The sequence below is a fragment of the Arthrobotrys flagrans genome (assembly GCF_004000055.1).
Source record: "Arthrobotrys flagrans strain CBS H-5679 chromosome Unknown unitig_0, whole genome shotgun sequence".
NCBI classification, from domain to species: domain Eukaryota; kingdom Fungi; phylum Ascomycota; class Orbiliomycetes; order Orbiliales; family Orbiliaceae; genus Arthrobotrys; species Arthrobotrys flagrans.
Window position 1 is genome coordinate 7,976,027 of NW_027137550.1, and position 16,864 is coordinate 7,992,890.

The following is a 16,864-nucleotide window of genomic DNA, read 5'->3' on the forward strand; positions in this document are numbered from 1 at the left end:
AACAAAACTTATTAAAGCATTCACACAGTTTACCGCCTGGGCGAAAACAGGCCTCTCAAGGCTCGATGGATCCCTCAAAGCGCTCGCTAAAGTCGCAACAAGAATCTTAACAACCGATCTCATTTCTTTTCCTTGCCACTGGGAGACCTGTGTATAGCCTCTGCGGAACGGTTGGAATTTGGGATAGGCTGGTGCAGAAGCCCAGCACTGATTGAAGAATTGTAACCTTTTATGTTTTTTTAAAAATTTGATTATCCATTCCATAAGATGTTTTATCATCCCTAAGTAAATGCAGTGTAGGAGATCCGGCTTATGTAGGTCCGCTACAGTAATTCCCAGATCCAAGAAGGCCCCCGCCGAACCTATCACTCCCTCCAAACGTAATTGGGCTTTTCCAATCTCATCACCATCATCTAATCGTTCAGAATAAGAGTTGTAGTCCCGTACAGGATATCCCAGGCCCTGATCGAAATCTTGGAGAGCCGTAGTCGGTACCGTACAGATAGGGCAGGCTTTAGGAATAATACTAAGAAGATTAATATGTTCCATATGATCTGCTAACCATCCACATAAACGAAAATGACATATTCGCTGATATCCATCTCCGCATCCCATAAGTAGGCCCGTAGGGTACATATTCAGAGGTTCCAAGATTTGACTTATAAGATTCTGTATTTTTGAATCAATTAATCGCTTCTCCGACGGCCGCAACGGGCCCTTCTTGGGCGGTATCGGTAGCAAGGCGAGCAACATCCAGGCGTTCTTAGAAGGCTGATTTCGATATTTCGAGTTGATATTACCAATTGAAAGATAGATTGGCCAGGCCTTTTTGTCACCAGAGAAATTAGTGAGATGGGTCGTGTCGGAAGCACAGAGGATCGGTACAAGGCTATGATCGGACGGTAAAGATTCCTGCTGGCTATGCCACCAATCTGCTGTCCATAGTTCTGTATATTGTCTTTCTCCAGATTCACTATAGACTTTTTCAGGTATGAAGTGCATCTCCTGCGCGTATGAACGTTGCCGCAAGAGATACGCGATGACTTCTATAGGATCTCGATAAAAATATTTCGATCCTGGATGGCCTTCAATTTCAAAATCAAATACATCTTGTTTGAATGAATTTATTCCAAGACTTTCATCCATTTCCTGAATCATTTGACGGAGGCTATAAGCAGACTCGAATGACTTTACATCGACACTTCTGGCGCCTGAACCTATCCCGTGATTGAAATACCGATTAATTGCCGTTTGAGAAATATCTTCTTCGATAAACCATTTTGCCAATTTAAAATTCTCTAAGTTAGTAAAAGGGAACCATGGATTATTTTTCATCTGAGCGATTATCGGATCTGAGAAGGCACCGAATGGGGCTCCTGCATCCTTGACCGGGAGAGACAGCCTAGGAACAAAAGATTCTGGTTGATTAGATTGTCGAGTACTTAAATCTTCTGATATTTCGTCATTTCGCACAAGAGGGCTCTCCGGGGTCGCTTCCGAGTGATCCAGGTCTTCCTCGGCACTATTCGCGTCTACTGGCGGTGTTTCTTGAAAGATAATAGTCTGATTTACCCCGCTTTCTAATAATGTAGAAATGAAGGATTGATGTTCTGTTTCAATGTGTTTTTCGTACCATTTAAAAGATCTAAATGGGGCTCGGGGGCAGATACGACACTTGAAGAGGCCGTTGGGAGTCCTAGCCGGTTTCCTAAGGTCTAAAGACATGATGTTGCCGATTTATTATAAAGGGCGAGTGTGGCGAGATATGAGGTCTAAAGATTCGGTGATTGCAGGCTAATCATAGATCTTCACCGATCTTAAAATACAACACTACAACACAATTCCCAACATTCATTCCGATCTTTATTTTAGTATATTTGTAGGATCTGGAGGAGGCCGATACAGGACCTCAAAAGGTCTGGAAAGAGAATTCCCAGGCCTGGGCAAGCTGGCGAGGCCTTCAGATATGTTTGCTCTATAGATTAATGTTTGCTTTAACTAGAAAACTAAGTTTTTAATTAGAAGTATAAAGGTAAGGGATACTACGTGAGATCGTTCCGTCGGGCGGGAAGCAGCATGGGAGCTTCTACAGCGCTGTATAAGCTCCTCCCAAAACCTGAGGATTCAACATAAGCTATCATTTCCATGTTCCACAGTATATAGCTCCAGCAGCCCGTGGCTGTACCCCTGAAGCAATATACAGGGTGTGCATGCATAACTAACAGAATTCAGATTTTTTAATTTAATTAGAAGCATAAAGCTAAGGAATACTACATGAGATCGTTCTGTCGGGCGGGAAGCAGCATGGGAGCTTCTACAGCGCTGTATAAGCTCCTCCCAAAACCTGAGGATTCAACATAAGCTATCATTTCCATGTTCCACAGTATATAGCTCCAGCAGCCCGCGGCTGTACCCCTGAAGCAATATACAATATATACATGCATAGTTAACAATATTCTGATTTTTTTTAATCATGTATGATAAACTGAAGCTTTTTTTTTAAAATACCAAAACTTATTCTGTTAGCCTCACAAATCTCTCTTCCGAAATCATACATCTCCGCACCAAAACTATATCGTAACCTGCAAAATCACCTAGATTTTAAACCAAGACCTCAAAATTAAAGCCCCCCCCACCTGATTATATAAGATGGCAGACGGAGATTATGGTTCCCGCACGGTCAAGTTCAAGGCCTCCTCGCAACCATGGACAGTTGATCAAATTCGAACCGAACTTTCAATATCTGGGGCCAGCTTTAACCCAGTATGGCTGGCGTTACGCAAAGACGTCGAACAGATCCTCAGGAGTCAGACACCGCCTGTCTTCACAAAAACTGAGGCTGGTACTGGAACTGTTTGGCCGGCGATTCTTGAAAAAGTTCGTCTTCTTCCTTATTTTGCTCATATTACAAAAGAGCTTAATGACCCCCTTCCCGCCACCATTGACCCAGATAACGACGATGACTATAAAGCGGCTGTACGAGCCCGCGAGACGAAGATTCGCGCCATTGACGAGATGGTAACCGCTTTCGGCAAAAAGCTAAAGTCGAAAGAAAAAGCCAAGATTTTAAAGGCTAGGGCTCCTATTGAGGATGCCATCACTAATAGTGCCGATGCGGACCCTGACGCAGCGGTTAAAGCGCTTGATCAGCTTTATCTGGGTCAAAAAGTCCCTAAAAGGGCAAGGAAGAGAGAGTTGGAACTCTCAGTTAACCTGGAACCAAACCAGGAAGAACTTGGTAAGCCTCCCAGAGATCCGTTCAGGCCTTCCTGCCTACTTAGGTTTTTTTCAAAATCCAAAACTAATATAATTTGTTTATAGACCGGGCTAAGAAACGGGTCCGAACTGTTTGCAACCCTCCGAGGTTGGTACTGGGCTGGTTAGTCGAACCAGATACCAATCTTGGTGTTTTGGTTGCCGGAAATCCGCCAACTGCTTTAGCAGATTTCCGATATAATACGGCAGACGTCGCTAAGTTCACTGGTTTGCTCAAACAGCCAACTTTGGCTAGTTTGAAATCACTCTTCAACGATCTCCTTCAGGTCGGTGAAGAGCCAAGGTCGGTCTGGGGGTTCACGGAGGATAGAACGGTAGAATATAATCTACCAGAAAATGAACCTGTGGCAACGGCCACAACAGTTGGTGGAGGGACCAATGTAGTTCCTGCTGGTATGCATTTGCGTACCAATGCAGATGTTTTGACTTGGTTGGTTCGTTGTCAAGATTTGAAGGCCGCATATTTGGTTGTGGTCCTTCATAGAGCTGGTGGAGCTGATTCACCACCCCCAGCGCGTCGACCCTGGCTTGATGCCCCAGATTTTATTTGATTGTATTGTATTGAAAGATTGGGTTATTTTTAGACCCTATATATGTATTTTATATATTTGGAATGAAAACTGCTCGAGGCCTACATGGCCCAGCTAGGAAGAACTTCAGAACTGCGCTGGTTAGCAGTTCGATCAATCAACATTTCCATATGTGGTGTTTTTGTGGAATACTAAGCTCGCGATGATAGTTTGGTGGTGAGAACATTATTACCCGATTGGGATCTGCACAGCGCTTTGGCATCCTACTCAAAAAAGATATCACATATCACATTTCACATATCAAATTAAGATATCTAGCCCCTTTTTCCATTTCTCCCTAAACAATCATCAGGATATTCGTAAAGTTCCACTGCACGTCGACATCGAACCGAGACATCTTTATCATTTTATCAAATCTTCAAAATTTAGTCTCTATCATTAGCCAGTACGTATAGTACCTGAACAAGCCTCTGTCATGCCTAGGAAGCCACAGACTAAAAGTGCCAAAGTCACTAAAAAACAAATCAAGGCCCGGGCAAAAGCGACACATCGGGAACCAGCACCAGCAGCACTACCAGCAACCCGTACAGAAACCTCGGAAGTCGACACATCCTCTACAGTAGAAACAGAGAAGTTTTCAGACTTATCTCGGGAGGATTTAATACGATTGCTTCTTAAAACACAACAGCCCGTTCCTGTCACTGACCGGGACCAGCGGAGTACTGATCCGTCTTCATTCTCTGTTCACCTTTTATATAGGAACTAATTTTTTTCAAAGCTATTTTGAACAATCCGGCAGAGGCGGATACGGAGCCTCCAGCAGAACCAGCAAGCCAGGTAGAGGCAGACACAGAGCCTATAGCAAAACCAGCAGAACCAGCAAAACCACAAGAGACTTTAATAGAGTCACCCACAATTCCGACATTTCAACAACATCAATTAGAGAAAAAGACGGGACGTCGTTTGTTGGAAAGGTCAAGTAAGTTAATATTTAAATAATTCTTTTATTTTCATATGGGCCCGTACTGAACTGATATAAGCAGATTCAAACCTGACAACAGCCACCCGAGCAGCATCTGAGGTCTCCAGTATTACACCATCTCAATCCATTTCTCAATCGGGTTGTACGGAACTGCTCGAGACAGCCTCGGTCGTGAGTCGTTCCCGTAAAAACCGAACTAAGGCGACGAACATTCCACCGACATATACCGAATATTTTAATCTTGTTTGCATAGATCTCCATGTCTATTGCATTACAAAAAATCCATTCCCGGACACTGGAGAGGTTCGGGATGTCTGGGAGCAGATATTTGCCTCTCGTGGTCTTGCTTCGGCCCCTTTTCTAAAGTCAGTTCAAGTACAAATTGAACAGTTTCTTTCAAGTTTTCGAGGTCATGTAGCAGACGCTGCTCGGAAGATTATCGAGTCCGAATATGTCCTCCCCTTCTCTATACCGGCTCGAGCAGAACGAGTCAAATATCTTCTGGAAAAAAACAGGTTTCTTTCTAAGAAGGATTTCTGGGATGTAAGTCAGCCAAACATTCAAGGCCGCAGCGGTTCTGTACTAACCTCAGCAGAAGCCGAGTCCGCCACTGTTCTCTTCTCCAGTTATACCCCAAGTACTGATTCGATATTTCTGTAATACTTCTAATGGTCATTGGGTCAAAAATCCGACGCTATATCGAGAAGTAAATGGTATCACTATCTCCTGGGTCGCTACAGTTCTGTGGGGGGCTTTAAAAAGACTCGAAACCGGTACTGTCGATTCAAGTTGTACTTTGAAATCTTTAAATGGACAACGTAAGTAGAATCCACCTATTCATGGAGATACGAGGCTAACGCAGGGCCACTCCAGACCAATACATGATCTATTTAGAATTCTGGAGAACTCGTCGAGAATTATATCAAACCAATATCATATCGATGCTGTTGGTACCGATCAAGCAGAAACTAGACGCGTTCGGGGTCTTCAAAGACAAGCACCACGTCGTTAGCATTCCAGAGGATACCCAAGAATCATTAGATATGGAGGATGCTTTAGTTTTACAAATTGAAAAAAATATTAAATCGGTGAAAGGTGCCGACAACTTACGAGAGGCCCGTACAGATCCAGAGGGTGCCACTGAAGACCCCCAAGAGGCCGATGCATCTTCCCCCCTTTCCTTTCATTCTGAACTTGATACCCTTAACTAAATCATTGATTTCTTGTTTATTTAATGATGTTATGGCCCTGTATATATCTTTCCCGTCACGAAACGTGCAGTCTGGTTCTTATGAGATATCCGACTGAAAAGTTTAATGTTTATTGTGATTTTTTCAACCGTATTTTTATTATCTCAGATGGTCGTATACAGTGCCTCCGTAGATCCGAACAAGACGCGTCCGATGGAGATTATTTTTGAGATGGAAACCGTTCCTTAGGATGTAAACTGTTCCTTAGGATGGAAACCACTCCATCCGATGCAAGCCCTTCTTAGGATGGAACGGGCTCCTTAGGATGGAAAGGGCTTCTTAGGATGGAAGGGCTCCACCCGGAAGGCAGGTTTCCATCCTGCCCATCTTGCCCATCTTGCCTTAGGATGGGCAGGATGGAGCAGGATGGAAATGTGTTTTTTTCCTGATGTTAATTAGGTTAATGGATTAACTTTTTTGAAAGATATTATCAGAAGAGTTGGTTTAGAAAAAAGAATTGATAAAATATACGCGCTCTTTAGTACGTCTATATATTTATTATATAAAAGGCATTTCGAGAAATTTAAAAAGCCTAGAACGCTTATATTATTAAAAGCTAACAAAATAAACCTTATTTTTCTATTAAAAAGCTGGTTTATTTATAAAGAAGTTCAAATATCCCTAATTATTTAAAAAAGCTGAATAAGTAGCTTTTACAGTGATTATAAGATAAAGTATAAAGTTAAAATCACGAACGATATCTTACTTTAAAAATTAAGGTATTTTGTTATAATATCTTCGTCTAAAACAGTCTTTCGGGTATTATCGAGAACACAAATACACAAGATAATATTTATATGATAACTTATTTATTTTTATAAAAATATTTAAAAAAATATAAGCAAAGATATGGATTTTTTAAGGATATTCGTTTTTCTGAAGATTTACACGAGTAAATCGCTTATAACAAGGAAAGAAGGTCTGGTCTTTAAAACGAAATAGAGATAGAAAAACGTATAATATTATAAGCAAATTATAAAATACGCGATTATATAATATAGGAATAAATAAATAAATAATATAAGTAAATAGAATTTAAAAGTAGAAAGAGGGAATAAGGGTTAAAAATTTATCGGAATTCTATTAAGTAACTACCTATAAATAGTGGAGATTAATTGGCTTATAAAAGTAAATAAATTTGCGTATAGTTTTATTAGAATTATTTTCTTTTTTAGTATTATCATTTTTTAAAATAATTTCTTTAATTTCTTTAGTATTTGTAAGAACTTAGTTATAAATACTAGCGTTGGTTATAATACTTCCCAATATTCTTTTATACTTTTTAATAAAGAAGATTTCTTGAAGTTGCAATAATAGTTTTATTTTTAGCGGTGGGTTATCATTATAATATTCTATAAGTATAGCTTAGAGTTTTTTAATATTAATTTCTTTTTTAAAAGGAATGTAGGTAGATTCTTTATTCAAACTTAAATCTATAATATTAATAACTAACGTAATCTTAACACTTACTTCTCGAAGAGATAAGCAAATAAAAAATTTAAAAATTATTAATTCTAAGTTAAGCTAAATATCTTTCTTTAAAGAGACTTTTTTATTCGTAGGTACTAATCGAAGTTTAATAATAATAGTAGTAGTAGTTGCTTTAGGTTTTATTTGAGTAGGTTTAAGACTTTTAACTCGAACAACTAGAATAATAATAACGAAGAGAATATCTTTAGTCTTATATAATTTTAAAACTTTTATTAAATCTTTTTTAGTTATATTCTCTTCTAGAACTTGGATGTGAGACGAAATTAGATTTATTTTTTTAAAAATACTAAATAATATAGGAGACTTAATATAAATATTATTTATTTAATCGATTAATTCTTTTATTTTCTAGAAACCCTACTTTTTTTAGATAACTATATCGCGGAAGTTCTTTCGCAACTAAAAGTTTATTAAATTTATGAAAAAATCCTACCGAAATAGAAGTATAAAACTGTGATTAATTGAATTAGAGTCTCCAGTTTTAAAAAGTACAAGTTCCTCGTCAATATCTAAAAAAATATAAAAGATCTACCGTTAATAGACTGCGAAAGAGGGTAGAATAGCGGATTTATCGAGCTTTGTTAAATAATTAGTATTAATACTATAGAATGACTCTAAAAGTTTTTTTACTATAATTTTATAACTCTTACCTCTGCGATTTTCTGCGATAGTTTTTCTTATATGTTTAGTATTATTACTAAATAAATTAGGACCTACGATATCTGAAATAATATTCGGGCTTTATCTTAACGATAACAAAAATCTTATTTCCTAGCGAAAAAATAAATGGTTTTTGTTTATTGTTAATGAAGCAATTGTGTTACTATCGACTTCTAAGTCGACGATTTTCGCAGCTATTCTTTTTTGATAATTAAAACGATAGATTAGGTTTTGATAACTGTAAAAGAAATAAGAAAGTATAACTTTTTTTTTTTCTGAGAATAGCAATATTTTGTTTAAGATATCGTCGAAGGCGAAAAGTGTATGTAAATCTATAAGTATAAAATTTTATAAAGCTAATTTTTCAAGTTTTTATAGTATATTCTGTAATAAAAACAATATTTTTATAGAGAATATGTTATGAGTTTATAATATATATTTGAGTATTATAAACTTATTACTGGCGGTTTTATATTTTGGTTACTTAAAATAATTTATTTGGCGATTATAGGGTACCTTATATACTTTATATATTATATTAAGGGTTAAGCTAATCGTTTCGTTCTAGGAAATTAAGATTCTGGGAGACTTAATCTTAAAGACTTTAGAGTTATTTAAGTAATCGTAGCTTCGGAAAATGTTTTAGAGAATTAGTATAAGTCATATAATGTTATAGTATTTACGTATGATTTTCATATTATGTTTGTAACTGTCCCGTTTTAAATTACAAGTATATTTTTCTTTGTGAATAATTTGTTTAAAAGTATGTACGATATCTTATAATGACATACGAATCTTTTATTCTGTAATATTTTTACGTGGTACAGAAGTTTTATTATTAGGGACTCTTGTTATGTTATTTCGAACGAGTATTTCTTTTATATATATAATTTTATATACAAAACTGCGAATTTATAATTTTATACAACATATTCTAACTATAAAAACATAATAAAATAATGCTAGCTTCATACCGAAATTGTCACGGCCTCGCCATACGCCCTAACCAAACTAGGCGAAATGGCTTGGCGTGTCAAACATTGGTTTCTTTCTCATAATATTCCCTCATGACTGATTTGCAAATATGTTTGCAATTCCTACCTTACGTTTGCTATTTATTTAAATACTTCATGTACCTGTGATTTTACTAACATTTCCTGACTTCCTGTGTTGACCACAACACATGTTTAATTTCGCACACCCCTATAACAGACATACTTTGGCGAGCGACTACGAGCGACTCGGGCAACTACCAAGAGTTACTCAAAGCATTCAAGACGCTCACTCGATTATATTAAAATACCTATGCTTTATAAGAAGAAGTTTCGTGTATATAATACTCTTTAATCGATAATAATTCATAATTTCTTCTTAAACCCTATTAGTCAACTTATCAACGGAAACTTCTATTAAACAGTCATACCTGATTATATTACATATTCTACCCACAATTCTATTCATTTATCCGAATATATAATTTCCTACACTGAGAGACCTAAATAAATAGAGTTAAGAAATTAATAAGGTACTAAGCTATTTTAGAAATCCTACCAAGAAGACCTAAGACAAATGTAATATTTTAACCGATCTAACTTTCACTGTTTAAAAGTATATGTATATCAGAAACCTTCTCTAGTTCGAACTACGAAGATATCGAAGAAACGTAATTGCACGAAACAATACTTAGAAGACAAGTAATCGAAGAAATTAATTACTTAATACTTACTAAAAAATGATCAACATAAACCGAAATAGTCGTTATAAAAGTAAGGCCAACCTTTTTACTAAAATTAACCATATCTTTTAAAATAGACTTAGTAAGGACGTAAAAAAAATAAGGAACTTTTAATAAAATCATTATATTTAACCTTAGAATGTAGGTAGCCTCAAAAATTTTATTAATAAATAAGCGCATATAATATATTAGAAAACTTAGCCGAGATATATTAACCAGTATAAAAAGGATATTTAAGATAACTATTAACTTCGAAAATAATAGAGAGAGTAGTTTGTAAAATTTATCTTTTTTTCTTGAATCCTTTCTCTAAGAAATTCAAATTCTTAGACAAGAAAAGAATAAGATTATTTTAGACGCCCAAAAACAATTCGAAAAACTCAACAAAGTAATAAAGAGTGGCGAAAAAGAACTTAACAAGGTATTAAAAATTAACGACCTTATCAAGTTTAATAGTACGCTTAGAAAACTTAATTACTTTCTTTAGTAGCTTGATATCTACTTCACGTTTTAAGCAGGACGTTTTCTGGATAACAGAACTAAGATCCTTTTTATAGGAATGTACTTTGAAAGAATTATTTTTTAAATATATATTATCTATTAAAACTACTTTTCTAATAAAAAACCTGAGAAATAGGATGTCGATATTATTAAAGTAATAATTAATTATACTGTTTTTATTACCTTTCTTTAATAATAGTATGGTGAAGATGACAAAGTTTCAAAGGCTAGAAGGTAAATTAAAACTTTTAAATAAATTAACTTTGTCCGAGTTTATTTTTAAGAATTTAACAAGTTTACCGTTCTTACTAAATAAGACGAAGATAATCTCTATTACTGAGCCCGCGAGGGACTAAAAACTAAATTCTAATAATATATCTTTATCTAAGAAAAAGAATGTAAGGATAAAGAACTCTTTCTAATAAATCGCATAAAAATATAACAATACGTTATTAAAATTAATGATATTAATTTTAAAATTCGAGTAAATTACTTAACTAATACCTGTAAAAATAATAACTACGAAAAAGGAAAATTCCAAAAAAGATTTAATAATAACAACATAAGATAATGGAAGAAAAGGAACGATAAACAAATATACTTAAACAAAACTTTTAGTTCTACTCTAATAGATTTTAATACGACATAATATAAATATTCACATAATAAGGGATCTAAGGGACCAAAATCCAACACTTTATTATACTAAACTTATAATAAATCAGAACATTTTTCTAAAAATTACTTCAAAAACTAATAAAATAATATATAATAATACCAAAATTTCTGTTATATAACTTAAATTTCGAAAAATCTACTAGCGCTTAAAAAAATAATCGATTTTAAAATAATATAACAATCCTTTTTAAAAGAGTTGTTTGAGAAAATCTAGAAACAACTCTTTGAGATATTTTATAAAATTATATTTTAAACCTTCTCGAGTAATTAGGTAAATACTCCTGAATTTATTACTAAAGAGAATATCGAGGAAAAGATTGTTATTGATTTTTCTAACATCTCTTATTTCTTTATTATTTAAGAATACTACTGGCTTTAGTAAAACTTAGCTAAAGGGTAATATGTCTCTTATAAACGCTGACTTAACGGAAAACTATTCTAAATATATTAAAATAAAGAATATTAGTATATATATTTCGTATAATCTGACTTAGAATTATAGAATGTTAAAGTTTATTTAAGAGTTACGATTTATTAATCTTTATATATTATTCCTCCCCTTAAAGAGCTAGATGACTAGACTCGGTAAACAGCTTTTATCTTTTTTAACTTTTCTAAAGTATACGAATAATTTCCTAACTCAGAACTTATTATTTCTCTACTTACTTTTGATTAGAATGACGATAGTTATTTCTTTTTATCTCTTATAGCGGAAGTACTCTTAGAAATCTTTTTACTTTAAAAGGGATAAGTTTATTGCATTAATTATCGCTAACTAACCTCTATCTAGAAGGAAATGTATAATAAAAAAAGCAAATATAAGGATATTAAATATCTTAACTACTATTATATATTTACTTTTGAATATATAAGATATAATCTCGTTTGAGATAAAAAATAGTTCGATTTTATTTTACATTAAAAGGCTTTTTATTATGCTAATATAGATTTTTATGGAGAACTCTATGTCGATTATTAGAAATAATATTATATAATAATTAATAATCAAGACTTTACTAATTATTTTAAAAAATTAGATAAATTTTTTATTATAAAAAGAATTTGAAAAAACTGAATACTATGCCACTTTTATTAAAGACAATAAATAGCGGAATATTCTCTCTACTTAGATAAACTCTATTTATATATCTTATGTTATAACGACTAGTACGCATACACTGGTCACGCTACAACTTTAGAAATTAAATAGTATAATAAAGCTTGAGATTCTTAATGTGTGAAATACTCAGAAAAACCTATTTTTAAAACATAAATTTAGATAAAAAAATATTAAGATAAATATCTCCTCAACAATATCGATTATTATATTAATTACCGAGCTTATTTTTAAAATTACAGATGTTATTAAAATACTGAATATTATTTTATTATTTATAAATTTCTCCCTTATCGACGATAGAGGTGCAACGTCTACAATAAACCGGCTTATACCTTATTCTATAAAGAACTGTATCTTTGCACAGAATATGCAAAGAAATAGATATAATGTACAAGTTATCTTCACTGCTTTAACTTAGCCAGAAAAACAAATAAAATTATTTAACCCTTCGGATAAATATGTTCTGGATACCGATACTACACTTATAACTAGGAAACTTTCAAAAAATACCACTAACGAGAATATTCGGACAATAACTACAAGACTAATCTATTCTTTAAATACAATATTCAGAAAACACCTTCACCACTTCCTTCGGAAATGAGTAACTAGAATAAATAAATTAACATTCCAAAAGAATATCTTGAAAATTTAAACTAAAGAAGCTTTAAGAGCTAACACCACCTAAAAAATCCAACCTATACATCATAAAAACAAGATCAGAACCTATCCTTTTTCAACTTACCAAGCAATATTTCATTTTACCCGTTCACATCAACAAAATACCCGTCCACGCACTGTTAGACAATAGCGCTAAAAATTCATTTATTAATTTATAACTCATTAAAAGGCTCAACTTACCAACCCTCAAAATAACCACCCACATCAACATTTCTACATTTAATAATAAAACCCTCAGAACAATTATAAAACAAACTACTTTTAACCTTTTTATTAACAAACACCTCGAAACCATTACTTTTAATATTTTCAATACCACCTACAATTTAATACTAGGATATCCATAGTTACAGAAACATAACCCCAACATCAATTAAACAAAAGGAATTTTAGACTTCTTACAATACCCCTACAAAATTATAAAACAAAGAAAGACATCTCTCTCATCACCACTTACACCTCAAACTCCGCCCAAATTCAAAAAAGAAATACACCTTAATTTCACCCAGCATATATCCACTAAGGAACTCAATAATCAATTAAAAAATAAACCAAACTCTATACAACAAATCCTAATCAAAGCAAAAGACCTTATTTAAACAAACAATATAAAATTACTTTTATAGATTACTCTAGATAACAAAATTATTTTTCAATTACCTAAGAAAAACGCCCCACTACCTAAAGTCAATTAATTTATACACCACATACTTTTAAAAAAAAATACTTAACCAAAATCCCTATTTATTTATATCTACACAGAAGAAAAAACTATCGCGCTTAAAGAATATATCGAAGAAAATCTAAAAAATAAATATATTTGACCTTCGAACTCTTCAGTAAAATATTCTATTCTTTTTATTTTAAAAACAAATAGAAAGCTTCGAATTTATATTAATTATCAAAGCCTTAATATTATCACTATTAAGGACACTGGACCCCTATTGTTAATAAGCGAATTATTCGACCGGCTCATAGAAGCCAGAATTTTTACTAAACTCGACATTATCAACACTTATTATAATATAAGAATTAACCCGAAAAAAGAATAAAAAACCGCTTTTAGATATCGTTACAATCTATTTAAATATATAGTTATATTTTTTAGATTAATCAACGCATCAGTATTTTTTCAAGCATTCATAAATCATATTCTACGTAATTATATTAATATTATTTGCGTAGTATATTTAAACGATATTCTTATTTATAGCCGCAATCTAAAAGAATATAAGAAGCACGTCAACCAAATTTTCGCTGCGTTACGAGAATACGACTTGCAATATGTACTAGAAAAGTCTAAATTCGCTGTTACAAAATATAAATTCTTAAAAACTATAATTACTCTAAATAGTATTAAAATAAACTTAAAGAAGATACAAGCCATTCAGGATTAGCCACTTTTTGAAGAAGTTAAAGACGTACAGTCATTTCTAGGACTCTGTAATTACTATCGACGTTTCGTTCGAAAATATAGTTTTATATCAGTTATTCTAACGAAACTTATAAAAAAATAAGTTAAATTCGAAATAACCCTTAAAAAGATAGCTATATTTAATATTTTTAAAAAATCTTTTATATCAGCACCTATTCTCAAAATCTATAACTTAAAGTTATCTACTAAAATCGAAACAGACGCTTCTATTACTGCTTTAAAAGTATATTTTTTATAATTATATCCCAATAAAGAGTAGTATCTTATTGCCTATTTATCTTACAAATTTGACGTTACTTAATTATAGTACGCTATTCACAATAAAGAACTAATGGTTATTATAGAAGTTTATCGTAAGTAACACGTCTACTTCCAAATTAAGAAACTATTTTTAATCTTATCCAACTATAAAAACTTTACTTACTTTTTAACTATTAAAGAATTAAGTTAATAATAAGTTTGTTAGTAAGAACTCCTCTGCGAATACAATATAAAAATTATTTACTTTAAAGAAAAAGAGAATACTCTCGCCGATATTATTAGTCAACAACCTAACCTAATAATAGGAATAGAATCTGATAAAAGTATTATTCTAAAAAATTAAAGAAAATATATTATTATTAACAAATCTCTTAATCTTATCGAATACACTATAAAAAACGACCTCAGACTACAGTTATTAAAAAGTTATTAATACAACGCCATCTCGAAACGATTATTAAAAAAACCCCAAAATCTATTATAATACTTTAAACTTTAAGACAGAATCATTCTATTTCGCAATATTTTCTATATCTTTTTAAGAAAGATACAAAAAGAGATAATCTTCAAACATTACGATTCTCTAGCCTATAACCATCTAGGAATAGATCGCACCCAAAAATTAATCACTAAAACATATTACTAGCCTCGGATGTAAAAATATATAAAAAAATATATTAAAACCTGTAATATATATTATTAAAATAAGTTTAATCGACACAAACTATATGAAATCCTGCAACCATATAACATCCCCTACACACTATTTGAAGTTATTACTTATAATTTCGTTTAAGAAATACTATTAGTCAGAGATTTACTTACAAACACTATTTATAATAAAATCTTGGTAATCACTTATAAATTTTCCAAGATTGCTATTTTTATCCCATGAAAAGACAAATGGGGAGTTATCAAATTTTAATAGATCTATTAATAGCATATCTTTTCCAAATATGGAATATAACAGAAATATATTTGCGATTGAGATACCCTGTTCGCTAGTAAATATTGGCAATTTGTTATGAATTAAACAGGCATTAAGTTAAATATTGTTACTAAAGCTTATCTGCAAATTAACAGAGCCTTTGAATAATTAATTCAAATATTAGAAATATATTTTTAAAGCTTCGTAAATTATACGCAAAATAATTGAATACCTTTGCTCTCTTCCGCCAAATTCGTATATAATATTTTCTAACATTCTACGACAAAACTATCACCATATAAAGTTCTACAAAAATAGACTCTAAAAGCCTTCCTACCACCTCTTTTACTAAGAGAAGTTGTACCACAGGCTAAAGATCACATAAAAAAAATAAGAAAACTATATAAAAACCTTAGAAAAAACCTCCAATTTTCCCAAGAACGAATAGCATACTACTACAATCGAAATCATCTAGAGGCCCTATTATTAAAAAAAAAAGATAAAGTATATCTACTTATACAAAACCTAAAAACAAAACACCCTAAAAAACTCAATTTTCAGAAATACAGTTCCTACGCAATTAAATAAAAACTAAAAAAACATTAATACAAACTGAATATACTTAATCCTTTAAAAATTTATTAAACTTTTTATATATTACTTCTCGAACCAACCCCCCCGGAGCTACAGGAAAAACAGGACGACATAAAAATTAAATACAAAGACTATATTAAATACAACGTCAATAAAATCCTCGCCAGACTTAATAATAATAATAAATATTTTATTTAATAATCTCTACCCTATAACTTAAAAGATAACTTCTAATAACTAGAAAAAAACATCTCCCCAAAACTTATCTAGTCCTATCTAAGAAAGACTGGGATATTCGCCTAACAAATTACTATAAAACCAAAAAAAAGACGTAGACGATCTAAAAAAAACTAAAAAAAGGAATTTTAACTATAACAATCTTAATATTAACAGAAATTTTTTTAAAAAAGACTTACTTCATTTATATCCCTCCTTATAAATATACCTCCTAATATACTATTAGTATAATTGATTTAACTTCGCTTCCTTTACCTTTTAATATAGGAGTAGTTTTTCTAGAACTTTCCGTTAAGCGGGCTACGCTAATAAAAAAGCATATAATAAACGAATCTCTTCAGATAAAATTATAATTTTAAAAGTTAAAGATTTTGTATACAATAAAAAAAACTCTCGACAAAGTATTTTATTTTAAAAAAGAGTTATAAATATAAAAAAAAACTAAGCAAGATTACTTTAAACATTCCTTTAAATATTCTTCAGGAAATCTTCCACTAAAAATTCT

The 16,864-nt window shown here is 32.2% G+C and overlaps 1 protein-coding gene across 3 annotated transcripts; it reads left to right on the forward strand.

The window, feature by feature from the left end:
* Positions 1–2,649: 2,649 nt before the first annotated feature.
* Positions 2,650–5,999, forward strand: DFL_005336 (uncharacterized protein; the record flags this gene model as incomplete). Of its 3 annotated transcripts, none has more annotated exons than XM_067634580.1 (8): positions 2,650–3,238; positions 3,322–3,710; positions 4,236–4,251; positions 4,316–4,525; positions 4,585–4,785; positions 4,847–5,331; positions 5,384–5,606; positions 5,662–5,999. In XM_067634580.1, the coding sequence occupies 8 exons, from the start codon at positions 2,650–2,652 to the stop codon at positions 5,997–5,999; spliced, it is 2,451 nt and encodes an 816-aa protein (XP_067492634.1). The 3 variants fall into 3 exon arrangements, with proteins under 3 accessions (XP_067492634.1, XP_067492635.1, XP_067492633.1); XM_067634581.1 differs by having other exon boundaries at positions 4,850–5,331; XM_067634579.1 differs by having other exon boundaries at positions 4,850–5,331; positions 5,387–5,606.
* Between the last annotated feature and the right edge of the window lie 10,865 nt (positions 6,000–16,864).